The 25,290-nt window shown below is 36.8% G+C and overlaps 1 protein-coding gene across 8 annotated transcripts in view; it reads left to right on the forward strand.

The window, feature by feature from the left end:
• The window catches only part of pam (peptidylglycine alpha-amidating monooxygenase), a 122,974-nt gene that overhangs the window by 56,839 nt on the left and 40,845 nt on the right, over positions 1-25,290 (forward strand). For all 8 annotated transcript variants that reach the window (XM_088629995.1, XM_088629990.1, XM_088629991.1 and 5 more), the window contains 7 exons: positions 1,210-1,297; positions 10,100-10,191; positions 10,650-10,733; positions 15,905-15,953; positions 19,557-19,624; positions 20,687-20,767; positions 21,011-21,087. In XM_088629995.1, coding sequence (XP_088486121.1) covers positions 1,210-1,297; positions 10,100-10,191; positions 10,650-10,733; positions 15,905-15,953; positions 19,557-19,624; positions 20,687-20,767; positions 21,011-21,087 — 539 coding nt within the window. The remainder of the gene's footprint in view (positions 1-1,209; positions 1,298-10,099; positions 10,192-10,649; positions 10,734-15,904; positions 15,954-19,556; positions 19,625-20,686; positions 20,768-21,010; positions 21,088-25,290) is intronic.

The following is a 25,290-nucleotide window of genomic DNA, read 5'->3' on the forward strand; positions in this document are numbered from 1 at the left end:
CTGACAACACCGCTGTATGCTGTTCTGTTCGTGCACTGATAAATAAACCTTGATTGATTGATTGATTGATAGATAGATAATGGAACAGAGATCTCAGGAATACATCAAAATTGTAACATACAGCACCACTTTTTGTACTAGTACTATATTAAATTTACTAAATTCTACTAATGTACTACTAGTTAATTTGCCACTACTAAAAGCATTACAGCAGGTATTTTAACAAATTCTGATGGTGGTCAAACAGCTGGTGTTTACCTAATGCATTCCATCATTTACTTAGTTCAGCATAAATAAAGTACACATAATGAAGTGGATTTTTGTAAAAAAATTACTTGCCAGTCATTGCTTTTTAGTATGTTTAAAATAAACACCAGTCACAACAATAGGAATACATCAGGAATGCAATTGTGTTGGATATTTTTTAGAATTGTATAGTTCTTCATGGGGAAGCATGGTAGTGCAGTCGTTAGCACTGCTGCCTTGCGACAGTGGGGCCTGAGGATTCAGTTCCAGACTGTGTGTGGAGTTTGTATGTTCTCCCTGAGTTCACATAGTTTGTTGCCTGGAGTTCCAGTTTCCTCCCACAGTCCAAAGACATACTGGTACTGTAGGTAAATTGGCTTCTCAGAAAATTTTCCCTATACATGTTGAGTACAGTAATTTAACTAGTCAGGAATAAAAAAGTCTTGCTGTAGATTGTTCAACAAGAATATCACATTTCTTGGACTGAAAATGATAAAGTTGCCGTCTTATGCAACTTCAGTTTTTTTTTCTTTAAATTATTAAACTAGTGAGATTTGTAAATTGTTCTTACATTTACATCAGTTTGTGATCTTCAAGCTCAAAAAACTCACAGACTGCCGTGCATTCAGTTATTACACTACAAGAACAAAGAACATTGTCTTCCTGATTAGAGGTAAAGGCACTGTTGTGTAATTGCAGTTCAATTAATTGATTATTTTAAGGTTTGATGTCTGGCTTCTTACCAGAGAACTCTTGAATCAGCACATCCAGCCTGGTGGTGTTTAAACATGAGACATTTGGATCTGAACGTCTGAAATGATACTGAGGGAAAAAACATTAGCACTTCATGATTTTCTGTAATGATTGAATATGGTTCTTGAATATTTGTACTGTAATTCAGAAAAAAAAGGGAATGTGTCATCTCAATGTACAGTAACTATGATCTTTTTGTTTGGTTTCCAGTTGACTTTCTGCCTCATGCCAGCATGGAAACTGCCCATCACATGCTACTCTATGGCTGCAGATCTCCGTATTCCACTGATGGTTACTGGTAGGGATTTTATTAATTCAGTACTGTGTTTATATTTGCCCCAGAGTTGTTGCTTCTTCACAATGGGAAATTGCCATTTAACTTGTATCTAAAATGATTGTGTAATTAATCGTGTAAAGTTAATTAGCTTTTCATAAGGTTTTGAAGTTTTAGCACAAATCGTGTAAAGTTAATTAGCTTTTCATAAGGTTTTGAAGTTTTAGCACAAAACAAATCCTTAATTTGCAATGATTTGTGAAGAGGAATGAGGAGTGTTTGAGGAGCATTGTAAATTGATGCATCTTTTAATGAAATAGGAACAAGTAATAGGTTTATTCCATGCTGAAAAGAGAAGAAAGAAAACGCAACGTTTCGGCCGTGGAGCCTTCTTCAGGTGTGAGAAACATACCTGCTCACAACTGAAAAAGGCTCCATGGCCGAAGCGTTGTGTTTTCTTTCTTCTTTTTTCAGCATGGAATAAACCTATTACTTGTTCCTTGGCAGCCTACGCATGCTGACGTAGCTACCCACCTGAACTTTATTTAATTAAATACTGTATATTAGCAAAGTGTGATTTAAAAAATATTTTAAATTAAAAGAAATAAGGTTGATGGTTTATAACTAGCTTTTAAAAAGCAGTGCCAGATATGAGTGTCTACAAGGTTTGCTCTGTTTTATCATGGGTTGAGAAAATAAAAACATATGGGGATCAATTAGTCCCATCAGCTAGTGTACATTTAATTAATTATGCATACAAAGTAATGTATTAGACATAAATGTTCCCAATGATATTGGAGTCACATCATATGATATAAAGGACATAAACATACCTTTTCTTGTGATGTATTAATGTTCAGAGCACCAAAGTCTGTACACTGTAGTAATAAAGACCTTGTAAAGTGTACAAAGAGCCTGGTAAACTTAGATTTATTATCTATTATTTTGAACATAAACTTCTGTTTTTATAAAGATGATTTTTTTGCTTTCCAGCTGCAAAGTTAGTTTAATTACTTTCTGTCTCGTCAAATCCTCTAGAGCAAGATTAACAGTTTAATCTAGCATTATGCCTTCACTGGGCCGGTGTTGTAATGCTCTTAAGCTTCTGTTGTTATTAAATAGCAGTGAAAATGGTTTTTGTGTGAGTACATTGGTTTCTTTATCTATCATGAGTTTGTGTAGATCAGGGATTGTCCAATCCTGGTCCTGGAGGGCCAGTGCGTGTAGTTTTTCATTCTAGCTTAGCTCTAAACAGCCATAATTAGCCCATCATTGGTTTAATAGGACCAAGTTAACAACATCAGCTGATTATTTTGGATTTTTATATCTAAGAGACTTAGAAAACCTAAAGGAAATCCAGCCCAGCACCAGTACTGGACACCTGTGGTGCAGATTACGCACTGGGAGTTTTAAGCAAATATAATGCAAATGTGATGAAAAACAATTGAGAAATACATTATTAATGATTTGCAATTCAAAATGATTGAAATTTTTTTTTTGGCTGGAACCCACTTGGTTTTGGGAACTGATCCCTTGGCAATGTGGAGAGATCGCTGTAAGGCCTATGTAATGATCCAGAAGGTTTTCTGAACTGACAACTAACTGGCTGTGGGGTTGGTAGAAGGGTTTAAGTGTGAGTAATGCGGGGACAGAAGGCCAAAGGACCTTCTGTTAATAAATTCAGGTTGAATTGTCCATGTTGTTAGAGTTTGTAATAGAAATAATGACAACCCAGCAGAGTTCTTTAGAATACATAGAGAAACATGATGTGGAAATGCTCTTAAAACTGAGAACAGGAGGCAGTTCTTTACCCAAATGTCTGTGGGAGTATGGAACAGACTGCAAGGGTGACATGGTCACACAGTGGTCAGCAAGTGCTAGGGCCCTGGAATCAGTTCCAAACCAGGGCTGCTATCTGCGTGGAGTTTGCATGTTATCCCCATGTTCACGTGGGTTGCCACCAGGACCAAGTGTTCTAGCTTCCTCTCACTGTCCAAGGACATACAGTATAAGTACTGTAGGTTAATTGGCTTCTTGGAAAATTGACCCTGGTTTGTGAGCATGTGTGTGTTCGTGTCTGTGTGTGCCCTTCTTTCAGAAAACCGCTGGATTAAATCTTTGAATTAATCAATTCTTGAATTGAATCAGTTGGCTGAGATCTACTGAACAGACTAGATGGGTTGAAAATAAGTTAAAGATATATGCAGTATGTAAGCTTTTTTCTTTAGAGTTGACATTGTTTAAAATGACACACAGTGTTGTGCAAAACACAGAATTACAGGTCTCACATTTTATGGCATGGCACTGGGAGATAAATGAACTCCAGCTGATTTTTCCTCGGCCTGCTTTGCCTGGTTCGGCAGCACGACTCGCCCTGTGATATCCTACCTGTCTGGAATGCTGAAGACCATGAGCGACTGTGAGAGTGTGGTCACATGACTCAAAGGCTGTGTTCCAGCTCTGAAGTGTGGAATCCCCTGAGTACAATCCGCTTGCTGGCACCCTTGAGATTTGCTGCCTTGTTGTGCTAAAAAAATGGGCAACTTTTTTTGGCTCATTGTGTTTATCTACAGATACCCCCCCACCACCACCACCACCACCATTTATTTCCCCAAAGAGAGTCTGAAAAAGATTCATTTTACTCTAACTCAGACTGATTCATTGCTTATGTGGTCTTTCCAGAGTCAAAGCTCTCTGTTTCAATTTTACATTCTCAAAGTTTTTTTTATTCAGAAACGCAGATTAAATGCATTTTGTTTTAAAAGGGAAAATTCCTAAACAATGTTTGTCTATATAACAGCCATTTGTTTATAACCCTAGTTAAAGGTGTGTTTTACCAGTCTGTTTATTTATCTCAATCTCAGCACACATGGCACTGCTAATTTAATGCAATAAATGCCTTCTCTCATGTTTGTGAAAGTGTTCACATATTTATTTCTTTGACCATGACCAGAATTCCCCCAGTTTTCCTAGTACCAGCATGTCTTTGTACTGTGGGAGGAAACCAGAATGACCAGATAACCCCCATGAACGTGGGGAGAACATACAAACTCCATGCAGACAGCAGCCCAGGAATTGAACCCAGAGCCCCAGTGCTGTGAAGCAGAAATGTTAACTACCGTGCCACCCCTTATTATTGGAATGTTTTCTTTTACAATTGGCAGCTAGCTTCTAAGGCATTTCATAGATCAAATAGCTGTGTCAGTTTCTCACAAGTCTCTAAACATAGGATGTTTCTAACCCATTTCCATGTTCAGAAAATTAATGCAATCCACAATAAAGAAAAGTATCTGTTATGAGATACTCTACATTTAACGGCAGAAAGAATTGACCACATACATGAAGGATCATATTTCTTGTCCTGTGCTGTTTTTGCAGACAGCTAATGTGTGTTGCTTCAGTGTTGTTTCACTTCACTGCAGAAAACCTCCATCAAGCTAGCAGAAATAAACTTGCACATTACCATAGCAACCTCAACAACGTCTTTAAAGAGCAGGAACTGACCCCAGGGAGATTACTTTATTTTTTTTGTTCCTTATCCAGGCCTTGTGATGAAGACAAAAAAGAGATTACTATACAAATAAACCGTATGCTGCAAGGTTGTTTCCCATCATTGGGGGTGCATAGCCTAAGACTGTCTTTCAAATTCAGTTTCCGATTTCATAAAGATGTCAGTAATGTATACTGAGGGTGAAAATCAATACATGCTTATTTCAAGAATTTCAGAGATTATTGAATGAGGTAGGCATCATATCTCTTCTCTTTGAGAAAGACAGATCATTCCTCCCCCAGTGTGACTTGAGCATTGTGAAATGCAGTAGATATTAAAGGTATGAGTATTGTTTTCTATCTAAAAAGTCACATGGCATAATTCTGTCAAATAATGCCATCCATCAGAGTTGATTAATATTTGTATGCTTTTGGCAGCAGTATCACATAGCCTTTTTTTAGTCATAATATTATTAAGCTGTTACTTTTTCTGATTTGTTGAACTTTAGATGAACATTATGTGAATGATTTCATTATTTTGAGTTCAGAATGTGGACCATTTGCATATATAAAAGGGAGATAATTTCATAAATCACTATATACAGTGCTGCGATAAATCACTATATACAGGGTGTACCCTGCCTTGCGCTCGTTATTTGCCGTGACGTTATACAATGTGTACTGAAATATGTTTGACCATGCATTATGTATTGTAGATGCTTAATACTTTATGCATCTGACCTTTTAAACTTCTAGTTTACTTATTCCTGCTTCAAAGGCTTCTCTGATGTCACAGCCATTACAGTATGGATTCCTTCACAGCTTCATTTCCATCAAAGCCAATTGATGTGTTTACTTTAATAGAAACACTCTTATATTTAAAATTTCTAGGACAAGTGTCTGTAGGGTCTTTTGCACCCTGTTTTTGATTAGACTCTTTTGATATACAGTGGGAAATAAAAGTAAAAAAAAACATGCATTTTGCTTTTTAGGACTGTAAACTGATCAGAAATTCAACCTGCTGCTTATAGCAGCAGGCATCAGAGCATCACAGATGTATCAGTTTGGTTATCAAATGGGTAATTCCTTGCACATAAGCAGAACTGTCTGAAACAGTTTTCTTGGACAGGTAATTGAAGCCCAAGTGCTGTGCTCCTTTAACAAGCATCTGGATGCAATTTTAAATTCACCTGGCTACTAAACTACCAAACAAGATGTTCGAGTAGGTAGCTTGATGATCATCAACCCAATTAGGAACTCCCAGACTCACGATCACATTCCATTGGTGCTTCCTTACCACCCTAACACCCTTTTTTATTCCCAAGACCATTAATGACTACTTCCCCGTTTTACAGGATCCCTCTACTGGTACCCTCTTTTCTGACTGCCCCATTATCTCATATTGCTGACCACCAAATCTGTGTAATCTTCTTGTTCACACCTCCCTTGACTGCCCACAGCAAAAACAGAGGGGTTTCAGAAAGACATCAGAAACCGAAATTATCCTGAAACTAGGATCACGCCTTCCCCCTTCACTTAACGACAGACTCGTGTCCTTCTAATTCTCTCTAATTACTTGCCGGTTTCAGCCTTTTTCAGTTCTCCCTGAGTGTCGATACTCCTTCTCTCCTGCTCTCCTCCTCCTCTCGAATACCCCATCTTTTGTTCTTGCATGCTGGTTTCCCTCTCTCCCTCACACCTGAAGAAGGGTCTGGAGCCAAACCATTGTGTCTCTTTTTTTTTCAGCATGGAATAAACCTTTGCCTCTTCCTTCCCAAAGAAGATGATATTTTAGCAGCTAAGATTTGGATTAGAGCCTCTTGGCAGGTCCCCCTTAACCTGATAGTGTGGCACTGGAAGACCTACAGTACGCCCATAAACCCTGTGTCATTGGCTTCCTGCTCCATATTTGTTGTAAAAGTGGGGAACGGGTAAACCTCAGTTGAGTCTTTGCCAACCTTTTAGTAAAAACCTTCCCACCCTAACATGGTTCATAACCTTAAATTCCACTGTCCCCCTTTATGTAAACCTTAAGTGATGGGAGAACTGGCAAGTGCTTCTCCTGTCTGACCTTTAAGCACAAGGAAAAGCAAACAGTGCTTTACCCACATTAACATATGTGAGAGCAAATTCACTTTTCCCCTCCGGGAATCTAACTTGTTCCCCTGGTCTAATCATAACTCTGAAACTAGTTCGACAACAAGCTGATGAGCTCCGTGTTCATTCCCTACTGTGTTAATAGGGAGACATGATCAAAAACAGCCACAGCAGATCTTTCTCTCACCACCTCTGCTTTAACGTGACAGATGCATTCCTGTAAAACCAGGTGTTATGCAAAATCATGCAATAAAAATAATAGGGCTCATGGGAAAAAATACGGTTAGAGGCAGACCACTCAAAACCTAACCAAATGCCTAACCAAAGCTTTACCAAGTTTATTAGTTATCCTAATAAAAATGTTTATGCAGTTTAAACACATTACATTTAAAGTGTAGCATTTAAGGAACTGTTCAGGCAGGCAGCAAGACATTTAGATAGCACAGGCACTCCATCAACCTGTTACCAGGAAACAGACACTATAAACTCATCAGAACAAAACTTAAACACACAAGTGCAACAAAGAGAAAATATTCACCACTTTAGGGTGGGTTGTGTACAATACTTGGGAAGCAAACAGGTAAACATCAACCAACCAAGTACAATTTCCTAAAAAAAACACAATTTACATTGCTAAGGTTAGCTAGCAGTCAGACTGCGGGCCTTACGAACATCTCCCGACAGTACCCCGCCAGTGTTTCCCAGCCTGCACCACGGTTCATACTAATTATCCGGGTGTGCTTCCGCAAGACAAGGGCGCTACAATAATAAAGAAATACCACGGTACAAATTAGGACTTTACATTGAAAAAAAGTTAAGTTCACCACCTGAAATTTTATCACCAGCAACGCCTCTTAGACACATTCTTGTCACCTTGTCCACTCATATTTACAGCAATGCAGAGAATTTAGTGAAAATAGCACGAGAATTGAGGAGCACCTCCCAATTAGCACTTTCAAAACAAAGCACGTGAGACAACTGAGTATCATGTTCATATTCCTCTGTGGACCGCCACGTTCATTTGTGTTACTCCACCATGCAAAACGTAAACATGTTGGGGATGAAATGAGTTTTGCATTATACAGACTTCTGTCCCTTGTTTACCAATCGTATATGAGCCAATTTGAGTTTTGGAAACTCACATAATAGCAGAGATCAGTGTACCTGTATTCTCCCTCTTAATGGTCTCTGAGCCGCATACCTGCAGTGCAAACTGCCATAGCTTGCTGAGGGAAACACCTGCCCTCTCACAAGGGCTGCATGGCCTTCTCTCTTTTGCAGCCCTTCTTTTACTTCCATATGAGTGAATATAATAACAGAATAAAATCTTTTTATAGAAACACTCTTATGTGATTGATGCAAATGACCTTTCTGAAAATGAAATATAATGTCACTCTGCAAATTCAGAGTTTTGCAAAAGTTGTAAAATCATATTTCTTTCAGTTCTCTTTCTTCTGCCGTTTAACATCTAAATTAAAGCCAAGCCGTAATTAAAGATGGTGCAAGAGAACTTTGAGTAAGCCTTGATACCAGATACAAATAGTATTGTTTCCTTGACCTTTATTCAATAATTGTCTTTGAGGTGAATGTTTTTCCATTTCCAGAGGGAGCATGAAAACTTAAAAAGCTGCATATATTGGAGTGTCGTATCTTGCAGTAGTAGCTTTGTTGGCAGATTTTCATCCTGTTTTTGGCAGAGACAGGCATTTATTTGGCTGTGCTTGAGAAAGAGCAGTTGGTCTAATGTAGTTTAGTCTTAAGATTCGTTCCAGGGAGATGTGAATGATTAGTAAGCATATAGACAACAACTGTTGAAAGGTTTAGAGAAATCTGAAATAAAATGTGAAAATTAGCATTTCTCAACAGCAATAAGGTAACCAGATGCCCATGTGATTTGTGGATCAAATGCCGCAATATGTCAGTGTGAATCATGTAAGAATTGTAGGCAGTAGTTAATTCAAACCTGATAAATGCTTTTGTTCCATGATGGCGGTTCACTTGATAATTATACATGTACTTAGCAGCATTAGGAACTTAAAGGATAAGCATGAAAAAACACAACAGATAAGTGACTGTGTTCTGCCGTGACATCAAAGTGCCTAGTGCATCTGTAGATTATTAAAATTATATATTTATTAGCTAGTGGCTAATGTATTCACATCCCTGTGTTACATTAATTTAAACAGATGCCTGCTGAAATCAGATGTCTGCTTGAAGCTGATTAAAATGGTTCATTCCATTTATTTTATAATTTAGAAAAAAAAAACCCTACAGTATATTTTAAGTCACTGTTAATGCCCTAACTGCAATGTAAGTGTGACAAATGTGTACAGGAGGTGGTGCGGATTCAAGTATAAAAAACAGAATGAAACCTCAATGGTAATTTCTTAAGATAGTTTCAAGGATTTGGTGTCAACAAGAAGTTGGAGACATAAAGTGCACCTCCGTGATGCTATAGACATGTTTATCTTTTTCCAAAGAACAAAACAGAATAATAATAATACTTTTATCAATTACAGATCACATTAATTTAGTTTTTATTAGAAATGTAGAGTAAGTACAGTGCATAAGATGTGCAATATATAAGTTTACATGTAATATATATTATATACAGTATTAATATTTCCCACACAGTGTAGTCCATAAAATAATCTTATTCATTTTTAATTGTATATAGATTAAGTAAAAACATAATTAAATGTATCAAGAAAAATGTATGAATGTGTATTTTGCATTATGTGAAAGTCAGATTCAAATTTCTTATAAAACTGCAATTTATCCTCTGAATTTCCTGTGTACATTGACCCTTATTGAGATCTACATTTCTGTGTCTCACTCTACACTCTACAAACTAACAGGTAATTGATTCAAGATTAATAAAACAGATCAGATTTTGTTCTTTACCTCATGGTTGATACGATTTGCTTTTGGGTCTCTGAAAACATTATAATCGTTTTGTATTTAATTGAGATGCCCCTGTGTTTGAAACACTGACAAGCAGAACATTTTAACTGCAAAAATCTTTGCCTTTTCTCCTTTGGAAAAAAAAAAGAAATTCTTTCCAATATAATTTGTGGCATAGCAGGAGATTTCAAAATTCCAAAGTCGATTCTAAGTCTTTGCTTGAAAGGCTTTGGTCATGAATGTGACGGATCATAACAATTGTCAGAGAGATCATTAATTCTGTTAGTAATTATGAAGCATGTAAGAAATAGTTTAACCCTTTGTTCTTTCCCTTAGGGACTGTGGTGGCGTGCAGGGAACATGTGAAGATACAGCTAATATTATATATGCCTGGGCAAAAAACGCACCACCTACAAAATTACCTCGAGGTAGTGCTTCACTTTTCTTCCAAGTATATAAATGCTTTCATTTCCCAGCAAAAGCTGGAATATGCTATGAACATTTCATATGGATGACTGAGGATTATGGCTAATAGAGGATTAGACAGGTTTCTCCAGTACAGAAGAGATAAAAGTGGAATAGGAACCATATAGTGGTTAAAACCTCAGATGTATAGTGAGACAATGTTGTCTTTACTCTTGTTACATCTTGATAGAGCCATAACAATCTAACCATCTCCATCACAGCGTTAATACACACAATAAACAGTAGATAAATTGTTTAATGTAGTTCTCTGGTGTTTTTATTAGTTAGTTTGTTTTCTTATTCCTACACAGCATTTTTTATTGCAGTGGAAGTAATGAAAATGTATCAGTTGCCATCTTTGAAATGCATACTCACAAAAACCTTTAGAAGTGTGCTGAAAACTTTCTTCCATTTTTTGTAGATGTTGGATTTAAAGTTGGTGGTGACAGCGGTATAACTTATTTTGTGCTGCAGATCCATTATGGAGATGTTAGAGCCTTCAGAGGTAAGTGTGAAACAAATATTAAAACAAAGGAATGTTAAGACATTTGTAAACAGCATTATTGGTGCTTCTGCTTTAGTGAGAAGGGAGAGGTTTACTTGCAGGTTAAAGTAATTAGAAGTATGAAGCTGCAACCAATTTTATATCAATTGGGAGTGCACCTTAGTCTGACTTTTTAGAATTGTTTTCGTATTTAACCATTGTTTCACTAATCTGAGGTAATAGCTCAGAATTTTAAAACATTTAAAATATCATTTTAATTTTCATGCTTGATTATTTATTCTGATGTCACTGAATGTTTGATCTTGAAATTGAGTCTTTGTGTTGAATTCTGTAGCTGAGGAAGTATAATAATGATGTATAATTTAACTGTAAAACAAGTGTATCTGAGCCATACTGTATAACTCACACAAATCGAACTTCGGTACTATATGAAACCATATTAATAACAATAATTTACCTTTTAAAATACACTTAACATTTTAAAATAAAATCCCAATACAAAACATGAATTCTCCTCTTCCTAATTTGTTTTATTACTAAACTTTGACAAATACTTTGAGCATTGTGTGTCAGACATCATTCAAAATGGATAAGGTTGCTTTTACTTCTTGTGAATAAATTGCAGTTTCATTTTTTGTATGTATCAACTTAATATTTACAGGAATTTCACTGAATCTTTTTTATGAATAGTTGTACTACACTAGTGTTGGTAAATGTAACGGACACCCTGCTTGTCACTGGCATGAGCACCATGGCAGTCTTTCATCGGCTATTCATAACCCATTACTCATGGTTTCTGAGCTAAGCAAATTTTAATTTTAGCATTTTAGCTGACCTGCTGCTGGGTTTTCTTCTATGGTCTTGTTTGCTTCACTGCTCCAGGAGACTAACCCAAAATCTACTTACTACAACTCAGAGCTACACTAACTTCAGGACTGGACACCCAACCTTCAGTGACACCACAAACTTCAGAGGGTATTAAAGGAAGTTTTGTTAACCCATAAACATAACCACAAGCTATAACCATAAACCAGAGGCCACAAATAAAACCATAAACCTTAAACATCAGTCCCTATCTGGAAACTGTTGTTTCTATATCCATAAACTGGAGTTTTCACTTTTGTATAAACTTCTCCAGGATTATTGATAAACATGTTTCCCCAGCACGAGGCTAAGATCAGGGCCTCTTTTCCTTGACAACTGATTATCAGGAGTTCTTCCAGACATCATTCTAAATGTGAGGGCTTACACAATGTAGGGATACCTTGCCCGATCAGTGGACTATAAACTCAAGGGTTCCATCTCAGCTGCTGCTGAGTTTCCTCCTTAGGGGGGTTCCACGATGGAATTCCTCCTTAAGGCTAATTCACACCAAAAGTGTTTCTCAACTGTTTTTTAGTCGTCCATCTCTGGTCCGACTCATGGAACAGATACGCTTCCATTTTAACCAATGTTCCAATCCACACCGGCTCTGCGAGATGTGTGTCTCACGTCCGTCCCCTCTGTCCTCCAGTGTTTTTTTTATGCTCCAAATCTATTTTTTTCCACTTGCGTGTGGCGAGCCCCATAGAGATCCAGTCAAATCACACAAAACTCACAATTTCTATACCCTATGAACTATATAAGCGTAATCTACAACAATATTATGATCCTGCTGGCCAAGAGTAGTCCATTGATACAGGGCAACTTTTCACTTTGTTGTCACCACCACAATAACTAGCTGATGACATGGGTAAAGTATTGTGGTGTGGTTGTTTAGATCTGCAGAGATCTGTTGATTGTCCACCCGCTCGCGTTGGGTTGTAGTCAACTACACTGTGTTGTAATTGCAGGTAGTCCAATTTCGGCTGTTTTTCTCTCTCTCAAATGTTCCATTGACTTTCCCATGTTTGAACACAGAACACAACTGTCGGAGTTGGTGTGGATTGGACAGATGGTCGCTTACGCTACGCTTTCGCTGCACTGACGTGTCGCTTCTGGTGTGAATTCGGGGTTAAGGGAGCAGTCTCTCTGTCTCAGTCAGCCGGACAACCCAAACCCCCTCCAGGATAACCATATCCTCTTTAGGGGGAGAGAAAACCAACCCTGTTTCTCTCTTAACCTTAAACAGAATCTTTAACAAGATATACCTGTATAACCTTTAACCAGTAGTAACCTTAACCGCTAATAACCACTAGTAGCAGCAGGCACAGCAGCAGTTAGATCTGCTCCCTACTGTACTTTACCAATCTTCTCAGTTGCTAATGGGAAAACCTTAAAGCCCAACCTAGCTGACAAGAGGGTTCCATACAAATTAAAGGCCAAGACCGAAACTCCTAACCTTTTTGGAGTTAACCCACTGGGGAGAGCTAACTGTTGCCCTTACCCTGCCAGTCCCTCTTCCATAATGAAGTGAACTGGATCATCAGAGAATGTTCTGTGGGTGGTAGTTAGGATAGATGGTTGATGGTAGAAGCACAGTTGGCTCTCCTGTGGGATGAGTATAACCAGTTGTTTCTTCATCTAAAGTGTCAACTTTTGCAACTGGGAGACACCACTGATGTTACTGGGAACTTTCTCTTTGTGCATCCGTGTCCATTTGTTTTTGTTGCTATCACTAACGACATAAAGAGAACATCTAATGAGGGACAGCTGCAGCAGTGTGTTGTACTGCTCCCACATGCAGATGTGTGCAGATAAATCTTTCCAAATATCCCTTTATAACACAACTATTAAACCTTAATGTGGTTCTCCTGAAGTCCCTTCCAAAAAAAACTACTGAAGTTGTAGCTTTCTTTCTAGTAGCTGCTTGTAAATAGATTTAAACACCATGATTTGTGCAAAAATCTTGGTGCAGTCTATTGAGCATTTTAGCCGCACTCTGGTATTGTACCATACCATACATGATTCCTAAATAAAGTGAAGACTGTTCATGATGTGCAACTGCACAAGTTTAATAGTGAGCACTTCATAGAAAATGTACAGTGTTCTGTGATGTTAGAAGGTTGAAAGGTTACCTCACATTTTTGTGGCATACTAGATGGCTACTGATCTGTTAAATCAAGTGGAACTTCATAAGGGGGTTTTCAGAGCTTTTTTGTTCCAAGGCAGAATGTGCACCTAATTTAAAATGTAAAGATTAAGGTTTTATACAAGTATGAAGAGATTATTTCAGCTACAGAGGGGAATACTGTAGGTGTGTAAAAATACATTTTAAATAATTTATGTATAGTTCTGTTTTTTTAATTTGGAGAGAGAACAGTCGGAGCTAATTTTGAAAATGAGTTTTAGAACAGACCCCTGCAAGGATTTCTGGAATCATGGATTTTGCTGGAGCAATAAATACTGTTTTAAGGTTGCAAAAAGTTACATGCTTGATGGGGGTTGGATGAGCTGTCACCACATCAGAGGAGCATGACAAGTATGTGTGCCTAATAGCATGTTAAGTGACAGAACAGAACTTCTCGGTGAAAACCCCTGACAAGTTGCATCTTGAATACCGTCATGGGAAAGATGGATAACCCTTCATTTTTATCATTTTGATTAATAGCAAATCTTAACATTTCTCAGGAGATGGCCTGAAAATGTCTTAACTTGTTTTTGGACCTAATGATAATGTGAGATTTCTCATGTGGACTTGTATAGAATTCCAAAATGCTTTCTATTCTGTTTTTTTCTTCTCTGAGACAGTAATGACAAAGCACTATCAGTGGAGCAGAAATGAATTTACAGTAGAAGAAATCTATTTTAGATGCCAAATACTTTTTTGGCAGATTTTAATTCATTCACAACTCTGAGTAATGAAACCCTTTTGTTTATCGGCAGAGCAAGTATATTGCTGGCATTTGTAACACATTCTCCTTTTATAGCCCTGCCAATAAGTCAAAGCAATGCCCCAGGGAAGTGGGGGTAGCCTCTACAGGCAAAATGATCAATTCAGCATTTTTTGTAGACTAATCTTAGACTTTTCAAAGCTCTGCCTGTGCCTGCGTTCATCTGCTATGGATTTTGAAGTGGACTGCTGGCTGACTCATCCACAACATCACATACAGTTTGCTAGCCCATTATATGGCCTCTGAAATAAGATGCAGCCAATTGATGGACAAAAAGATCAATTCCTTCATTTAACAGCTTTCTGTCATTAGTATTGTGCAGCAGAAAGCCATAAACATCTTTAAAATACATTTAATATAATTTTTGTACCTAGAGGGAGAGGGAGGATGTCAGCATTACATAAGCAAACTCTATAAATAATTTCAGTCATTTTCAAATCTCTCCCCGTTTTAGAGGACTTGATATGTGCACTAATATCTTGCATTCATCATACTTTATAATGATTTTCTCTCACCTTACAAAATGTGCAGGCAAACTGTTTTCTATGTTGTTGGAAAATTTTACAGGAATAGTCTACAGGATGATATTGTCTGCATGTAACTTAGGATTTATCCTTTTACCATTCTTAACTGAATGAGAAGAAACAAATAAGCGAATGATGGAAACAAGGCACATGTGATTGTAATCTATAATGGCTATGCACAGAACAATAAAACCTGGTCTTATAATTAGTATTTGAAGAATGAAGGTGTCGCTCCCGGGCTGGGAGTAGCTCGCTGCCTACAGTTGCCACGGGTAACTGCAGCATTCTCATGAGTGCTCACATTTCAACCAAGCCCATGAGGACCAGGTCATGCCACCTGTATGCAAGTCCCCCTCCCTTTCAATCAGAGATCCAGTCATCCAATCGTCCCCCCAATCAGTCACTGCATTTGAACAGGAAACGCTGCTGATTCGGTGCTCTGACATTGAGCTATCAGGAGAAGTGCAATTCCCTGCCTGTTTCAGGAAACTGTCTTTGTCAGACTAAGACGCCAAAAGTCCAAAACACGTTTCGTTCGGCTTCCAGACACTCCACGCTCAATTTGAGACACGCTCGATTTAGATGCGTCCCTGTCCTGTCAGCAGCACCACAGCAGGCTCCCCTGTCCTCCTTTATTCTCCTGGATTCCAGTCAGCCTCACTGCGCCCGGCTTCCCAGACAGTCATCCACCTGCATCAACCTGAAACAGTAGTTGTCAGACAATCTGCACCTGTCAGTGCACTCCAGCCAGCTGCAGCGCAACACAGTGTACAGTAATTAAAACATGATTATGTGTGAAATCTTTGAGGTTACCTGTTCTTATCCCTGTTTTCAGATGACCACAGAGACTGCTCTGGAGTTACATTAAGAATGACGTCTAAACCGTAAGTATCAAGTGACTCATCATAAGGTCTTATCTGAAATTTAGGCAAAGAGATAAAATGAACACAAAAATGTTACAGTTATGTATACTTTAAGCATCGTGCAAAGTAGAATAAAAAAGAAAAGTGAAAAAAAATCTCAAAATAACAAAGCTCACCAAAACACTGAGGAAACAAATTTGAATGTAGCTGGGAAACATAAGAATGATTATGAGTGGAAGCCATTCTTCCCATCAAACATTTTATATTTGCTTATCCAGCTGACTCTTGAAAGAAGCCAGGTTACAACCTTTGACCATGGGTTCCCAATCCTGGTCCTTGGAACCAAAACACCTTTTAATTTTTGTTTCACCTGAGCACTGAATTAAATAATTGAACCCCTTAATAGACCTCGTAATGTTTTTATTTTGTACTCTTTAATTGCTTTCCATTTCTGATTATGTAGAAGGTTGCCTTTTACTACTTCTGTAGTTCTTGAGCAACTTAACATTTCCACACTTTTCAGTAGAAAATAGACTTTTGAAAAAGTAGAAAAAGTTTTGAAAACATCAGACAACTCGCTGGTACAGTTAAGGATTAATTTAAGTAAAGAGCTGAGCTGCAATGAAAACCGGCAGGTTGTGGGTCCCCACCATGATTAGGAACCCCTCTCTACCATAATAATGCTGGGCAGCCAGCTTGTATAAAAAGGCCTCCTGTTTCCAGTTTAAAATCCTCTTCTGTCTAGGTTACCTGCAGGAAGGAGGAAAATAGATCTCCTTTCCTATAATTTGCAGCATTTAGCAATAGTGTGGCAGACATTCACTGCAAGGTATTGTAAATGTTGTATAAAAATATAAAAGTGCAGTGGAATATAACATGTCAAAGTATTAAAAGAATAATTTATGTGCACATTAAATTAACTGTATTTCAAGTTGCGTGTCCTATTACATGTGTCCCATCTGATTTTCTGCTTTTAATTTATTAGCAAGGTTGATTGTTTGCTGTACTTTTTTGGACCAAGTCTTTTCCCTGTTTTTCTTGTAATTTGAAAAAGAAACATGAATAAAAAATGAAAGAGACACACCAGTTATAATTAACTGGGTATGTGCAGACAAAAATGGGTAAGAGCTTCTCCTTCAACACATTTGTTAGCATATTTGAGAAGGGAGCACTGATGTGAATTTGACACAAAAATTGTATAATCACTACCATAATTAGATTTTGTGTATAATGAAATGATAGTAGTCAGTGTGACTAGATACTGTTTATTAGTATTATTACCACTGAACCACTGAAGCTGACTGTTACTTTGTTTCATTCGCTCTCAATGCACAACGGATCACAAACAAAATACAGTGTCATATTATGGGAGTACTGTTAACATGACAAAATGAGGATTCTACATAAAACACAATGACTTCCTGACAGCCATTTGGTTAACAAAATTCAAACTACTGCACCATTGTCTTTGAAAACACTTCACCATTTGACTAGCAGCTATATTTAGCAACTTTCATTATACCCAGACCTGCTTCAGAACTGTACTTCAATAGGTTCCAGTAATACTTTATATTCCCACATTGGATCATATTCTTGCGGTAGTCCCTTAAGAGTAAAACATCATATTATTTTAGTTTGAGGATAGCAGGTCTAGCGCAATTGACCTGGTGCTGGACGTCATTGATAGTACCATGTTAGGAGAGATGATACCAAAATACAGGAAGTGATCCATATTCTTCAGAGCATCCTTATTTAATATGGATGCCATGAAGGATTTTCAGCTGGAGTGGGTCAAGCTGGTGACCCTAGACAATTAGAGTATTTCCAGGTCAAGTTGCACAGTGCATTAGAGGAAGTACCTACTGTTGTGATGATACTTTTGCCTAGACACCCCTTTAGCAAAACACGTTGTGGACACCTGTATCCAGACTATTGGGTGAAGCCAGGGCTGGTTCAACGTCAGTGATGCCCAAATCTGTAATGTCATAGAGTGGCAATGAGAAGCCACTATCGCCTGGATAAGCCATCCATGAACCGAACAAAAGATGAAAATATATCACCAGCTAATGGCTGAGATGCAGGGACACATCAACAGCATGAGGAACAACTAGTTGAGAGAGTAAATCAGATATATGGCTACACTGACCAGCATGACATGCATAACTTCTTCCAGACTATTAAGACTGCCAGTTGACATCTTGGGACAAAACCCCCTCTGATCTGAAGTTCCTGATCTCTCAAAGATAGCGCTATCCTATTTAACTGGGAGTCCATTGTACAAGTGGAGACTGTACAGGCCATCACACAGTGACCTGTGGAGGATTTGGAGGATTGCCAGTCCACCAACTATTGGAGAGTTAAACACCAACAGATTCAAACCGAAATGGTATTGCAGCAGTCGTTAACATCCTCCCAGGAAACCCAGTGAAGCTTCCATGAAAAATAAATCAAGATCTGTTTTTCACCTCATCATTAATCATGAAGCTGTATGGATTGTCCTCCAGTGCTTTTGTTCTCTGCTGTGGTTTAAAAGAATGCTGAGACACCAGCAAGGGCAGAACCATGATTATCCTGGAAGATCTGAAACTTTCTGTATCTAGACCAAGCTCATTTAAGATGGTCTATAGCCTGGCATCTGGTATTGACAGGATGAAAAGCTCTTCATCTTGGTAATCTCCAAGAAGAAACTAAACTCATCACAATTGACACCTACAACCTTTTGTTTGTATACAACTACTTTCAATAACCCCTTCTGTATGCTAATCAAACTTGATATATTATTATTATAGTTTACCCTTAGTTTAGTCACACTGTTAATATAAGTGGGTAGGGACTTGCTTGGAAGCCTTCAAAAATGTTTGCAGTTTTCTAATCATTATGACCATTTTCCACTTGGTTCATGTCTCCCCCTGATGGAGGTTTTCCCTTTTCCCAGCTAACAGTTTAAAGTTCTGTTCAGTCTCACTTGTTCTGTTTTTATTCAAAAGTTTCCCTTGTCTATAGATGTGGCACATTTTAGAAGGGTTGGACTCTAGTGTGGAAGCCTTCACATCCTGTGCTCTTATAGTTGCGAAGCCAGACATGCTTCTCCAGCTGATCAGGTGGTGGCAGGCAGTTCATTCCCCACAGGTTTATGGTGGATTTAGTTGAGGCAAGATCTTATATCTTACATCCTGCTATTGCACTGCCATGGTATACACTTATAAAATATCTAAACGTACAGTATCTCCTATAGCAGTGTACCAAATGGAGAACTATGATAGGATAATAAGCTTGGAGATGGACATTTAGCTTTCGTTTTCTGAAAAAAGGTATCGTTAGGTTTTTTTTAGTTGGTGGCCGTAATAACTTTGTCCGTGTAGAACAAGAGTCAATGAAATATATTTGATTGTTCATTTTTGTTTTGAAACAAAAGATACCAGGGCATTTGTATTACTTTCAGTGTGCTGGATGATTGTTAACAACGTTATATCACAGTGGTATAATCATCAGTATATTTCGGACTACTCTCATTCTTTGAATGCTAACCTTGGTGGAAAACAGCCTGGCACAGAGGGTGGTATTTTCAGAAGAAAGTATTCCTAAACCATGTTTTTGAATTAATATCTCTGTCCCTCTCTGCAGACAGCCTTTGATTGCTGGCATATATCTGCTTATGTCTGTGGATACTGTTATACCACCAGGGAAAAAGGGTAAGTGGGAAGCTGTGGAACTGATTATCAATTCCTTTTTCTCATTGTAACAGCACAGCATTTGAATTCCTTTGAAGTGACATCTGACAGAAATATGCAGAGTAGAAGTATATCCTTTGCTAATAGACGTATTTATTTTTAAATACCAACCCTGGTGTTTTTCACCACCCATAGCTCCAACTGTTATCTGTGGGATAATGTCAAAATATTTTCCATTTGCCTTAATCTGTTTGTCATTTTCTCTTTCTGACGTCTGTGTAGGGCTGCTAGTAAAATGCACTATGTCAATGTTGTTAACATTAGACGGATCCTTGGGTTACTTTCTATAACAAATATTTTCATTGAGAAACCCAAGTGTTCTTATTGTTTTTAAGTATAATTCAAAATTATTTATAACAAATTATTATCAATATTTTATATTGCGTATGTTTATAAAGTGTTTAGAAAACCTTTGCTAATAAATTGTGGAGTGATGTAGAAATTTAAATGTTCGTTCCTCACAAAGATGTTCTGAATGGAAAACATCTTATGCACCTATTTTAGAATAACTTTTTATTCTCTGAAATTCTATTTATTACAAAATTTTCACAAAAAAAATACGAATACACCTTTTTTTAGAAAAAATGCTTATTGTCTGACATTGTTTAATGATAAATGAAAAGAATGCAATATGTACAAGAATATCACATACATTAACATTTTACAGATTAATAATTTTGTATATACTTGCACTAATGTGTTTGTAATATTTATAAAATATGTAAAATTAATAATGTTTTGTATTTTTAGAGTAGTTTCGCTAATAAGAAGCGTTCTGTATAACTTGTTAAATTTACATTTGCCTAATGCTGATCTCTTGAATATCACAAGTTCGACATACTGTAGCTGTGGTACGTTTTAATTTTCGCTTAATGCCAGTTGATATGGTTATTTTATATTTCTTTTTACTGTGTAAAATACTCAACTGATATTAGGATATTACATGGTAACACAAGTAATATATGAGTTCTTAGGTACCAGTGCTCTTGTTACTAATCAACTGTATGATTATTTTGTTCACAGTTACGAATGCTGACATTGCCTGCACTTACAGGTCATATCCAATGTACCCATTTTCTTTCAGAACTCACACACATCGCCTGGGTAAGATTTTATACTAACTTACTGCATAATAATCTATTATTAATTTTGCCTTTGACGTTAAAAACATATGAATCAAGATTTGTTCAATTCTGTTCCATCTCCAGTAAATAAAGCATTTTTAATTTGTGTATGATAGTTTTATATCTTAAAATGTTATTTTCATTTATTTAATAATGAACGTAACCCACTGAATCATCGTGTTATGCATTAGTTTGTGAAATTGTGCTGTATTTGCTTTTTCAGGGAAAGTAGTTAGTGGTTATAGAGTGCGAGATGGAAAGTGGACTTTAATTGGGAGACAGTCTCCTCAGTTACCCCAGGTAAGTCATATCAACTACATAAAATTATATACTAATCTTTTTTTCTTTATATAGAATCTCACAAAGCTTTTCATATTTGGTAGTTTATACCTATGTGTGTGTGTGTATTTGTGTTTAAAAGGAAATTAAATGCAGTGTGGAAAGTAAGATAAATGGTGTTGTCACTGTGAATAAGGGGGTCTGCTACATAATTTAAAAAAATAATTAGTTATAGGATGTTTCTGGAAAATGTCATTCTTTGATTGTTTATGAAAAAATACAGTACATACAATGCATAATTTAGCTCTTAAGAACAACACTGCTTTTGTCTGAAATGTATGTAACACATTATTTGAAATAATTTATTTACATCTTATTTATATATGTCTTAAGGTTTGTGTCAAAAGAGATGTTTGTAACAATTTCCTCTTAATGTTTGAAGTGCTTTAATTGATGAAAAGTACACGAATGAGACACCACATCACGTTAGTAATACAGAGGCTGGCTTCTTCAGATTCCTGAGGTTATGTGGCAAATACAGTATCAGAATGTCACTGTAGTTTATCTTCTCTGCAATACCAATGATTGCTTTTCTTCCAAACAGTGGAATCACAGTCATATATTGCTTAGGGAGATCTTCAGCTATCACAGTATAAGTAACAAGTAAAATGTGAGAGTTCACAGTCTCCGAATGACAATGTCAGATTTAGACAATTATATTCTGGATAGTGATAATGCATTGTACAGTACCACTTCTATGAAAAGGAGCAAATCTTGGAATCGCGTATATTGAGTAATTGTTTTAGTCCACGTTTGCCTGCTTCTGCATTAATACTAATGTAAAAGATCAGATGGAGGTATGCCTTCAATAATAAATATGGCAAATAACATTTATCTATTAATTATACTTACTTTGCCCGCGAAAATAATGTTCAGCATAATGAAATGATAAATATTGTTTTCTTGAGTGTTACTGCAAGTGTTGCTTAGTGCCTAATATTTTACCACGGTACATTCTTAGATTCTTAACCAAATGTACACAGAATTTCTGAAACATTTACTACTACAAAGCGTGCCTTCTGTAACACTTACTTTGCATACGATGTATATAAAGCAAAACAATGAATTAAACAATACATTTACATTAACATTGCGACATTCATTAATGAATCAAATGTACAAACTAGACAAAATCCGGACAAAAAATAACTACCAGCCTGAACTACCAGAGCTGCCAGACTTATCTCTAATACCAGACTCTATTTTGAAAACCGGGGATCTGACTAAAAGTTCTTCTGTGTTGATAAAAAGTTGCATTCATTAAAACGTTAGTACTACAGTACTGTACATGCATTGCTGTCTGAACCCTGATACTGAAATGTAGTGAAATCAATATGCTTTCCATTAAATTTTGCATCAGTTGAAATACTACAAAGTGAGAGCTTTGAAAGTAAGAAGTCAAATCAATAAGTATGAATTATTTGGTAAGCTACTGGAATTTCTTTGTTTGTTCGCTGGTCATAGTTGGTTGACAGTTTTATTGTAATCTGGCAGGTTTGCTTAAAAGCATACTGTATCTGGGTTTGTGTACATGAGATATATACACGTACGTCTCTGTACGTGAGGGTGCAACAGGCTACTTTTATCTTCTCGTTTTTACCAGTGCTCTCACTCTGATGAAAAATAGCATCCATTTAAAATCCAATTGGAGAAACAAAAATTATATCCATTTGTAAGAGGAAAGCAGTCATTCATGCAAAAAATACAGTGCTACAAAATACATTTAAAATTAATCTATGAAATATAGTACCAATTTGGATTTTAGCATATAACATGTCTTCTCCCACACATTTTAGAGAATTTAAACAATCCTCTGCAAACAAGGCTAATTTGTCACCAATAATAAAAATCCTTCTGATTTTTTTCTTCCTACTGCTCATTTTAAAGATTTCGGCTGCCAAGCATCTTCATATGAGGAAGGTTCAACTGGAAAATATAGGCTATAGAAATTGTGACACAAGTAGGTTCTAAACAGTGAAAACCCCTTTTAAAATCTTTTGAACATGTCAGACTTATTACAAACTGCTCTTCTTCCGGAACGGTTTGGTCAATGAGCTCCAAAAACAGTACTGTAGTGGCAATGTAAAATAGGGTTCCCTTATCAAGGCGGGATTGCTGCAAGACTGCAGTTGTGTTCTCTTATCATGTTTTGGCACATGCTTCTCTTGTGCAGAAACTATTTGGCCAATTAGCTCCAAACTTAGTATAGTTCTTGCAACAGTACAATTTAATGGGGTTTTTAATTGTGTTTTTTGGGGATTTTTAATTAGTTTTTCTTGCCATTTGGATGATTAATTTGTTAATTTATCTATTTAGTGTGTTCACTTTTAATACTGTGTTTTATTTAGTATTTGGTTAAATTCACTGTATGGGTAAAGCATATTACAAGTATTTTAGGTCTTGTTTATGCAATAAGATGAAAGTGTATAATAATATACATCTGTTCTTTAAGTTGTGCATTTCTAATAATTGGGAATATGCCTTTTCCTTTTCATCCCTTGTCTCTTAAGCTGTATAAATGCTGGTTATCAGGGCACTGATATTGTGTTTTAAAATCCAGTCGTTAATATTTGTAAGTAGACAAAAATCATTTGGCAGATAACATCTGTCACTGCATGAATACCCATGAAATGTGAAGGTCTTAGAACTGCTTTTCAGTTGCTGATTATTGATTGGTGATTGATTATTGATTGTTGAGTGTATGAACGTTTCAGCACAGCCCAATGTGATTTCAGTCTTGGAAAGTTTGTCCATGTTTTGCAGAGATTGCATCTTTTCTTTTATACTGTTGATAATTTTCCACTTTTCAGATATACTAGGCTATCACAAATGGTTTGTATACAAAGCAGAAAATTTCCTTTGATAAAGTGGGGCTTGTAAATACATCACTTGGAGTACAGTGTAAACATTGTACAGTATATTATTCTAAATTACAAAAACACAACAGAAGCCATCTTAGATCTCTCCCATATTTTCCACCATCTGCTTCTACATTTTACTAACAATATACCACAGGGGCTTCAGTGATTCAAAAAGAGCTAATGCATGCACATTTCCAGTCCAGTAGAACTATAATTACGTTCTAAGGAAGGAAGAGCTTTTAATGCAGTGAATCTTAAATATCAGGTATATGTTGCATTTAAAAAGATTTGGCAAATCCATAGCTTTATCTGACCATAAAAAGAGTGGATGCAAGGTTCTGAGGCCTGGTGTGATCAGGTCTCTACGTCTGTTGAACCTCTAGTTCAGAAAGCAATTTTTTCTACCAGTGTGTTCTCACAGTGCATGGCTTCTTTGCCTACTTTCCCGCATTTAGAGGGATTTGTAATGGATGGTAGTCCTCTTTAGAGAATCAGTAATACGAAATTAATTAGAGTAATTTGGAGATGTTATCTAGCTGATAGTCTTGGTTCATGGGACACTGCAAAAAAACAACAACAAGGGAAATTCCCTAAAGTCTCTTATTTTTTTGTAATTAATGGAAGTGGATCATCAGAGCAAGTCTATTCTTTTGTCTATCTCCCCGAAGCTCTGCTCCCGAGTCACAGTTCATTTCATACTTGAATTTGGAGAGTAGAAAAAAAGAAAGTTGACTGTAGATATTAGGAAATAACATTGTTATATTTTCTCCAGTACATGGTCTAAATGTTTGATGTAAACTAAAAATAATTTGTCCCCCTTGTGGTACATTTAAATCTTACACCTTAAATACATTTCTTCATTTTCCAAATAAGTGTATAGTTTTGTTGCAGAGTAATACAATTAAACAGAAAATGAAACAGAAATGTATGAAGAATCATAAATAAGGGAAGGCATAGTAATATACACTTAAAATAGCTACTTCATGCCCTGCGGTGGACACTGACACTGAAAATAAGATTTTGTGCGGCTGTCATTGTCATATCAGATTTACATGCACTAATGGCTTTACCTACCTTCTTGAATATTTTTTTTCCACTGAACTGTTGTTATTGTAAGTAGTTTAGTTTATACCTCAAGAGTATAAAATCTCTGTAGGATTTTTTTATCTCCATATAAGTACGCTGGGCAAACGTCCCGAGATCGAATTCTTCCGCGACGGGGGTACCTTTAAAGCGGAGACGACGGCACCGAAAATTTTTGGCGCGCCCTCTCTTTAAAGCCCTGGCCAAATACGAAGACAGT

Source organism: Lepisosteus platostomus, chromosome 4, assembly GCF_059453375.1.
Source record: "Lepisosteus platostomus isolate fLepPlt1 chromosome 4, fLepPlt1.hap1, whole genome shotgun sequence".
Classification (NCBI taxonomy): domain Eukaryota; kingdom Metazoa; phylum Chordata; class Actinopteri; order Semionotiformes; family Lepisosteidae; genus Lepisosteus; species Lepisosteus platostomus.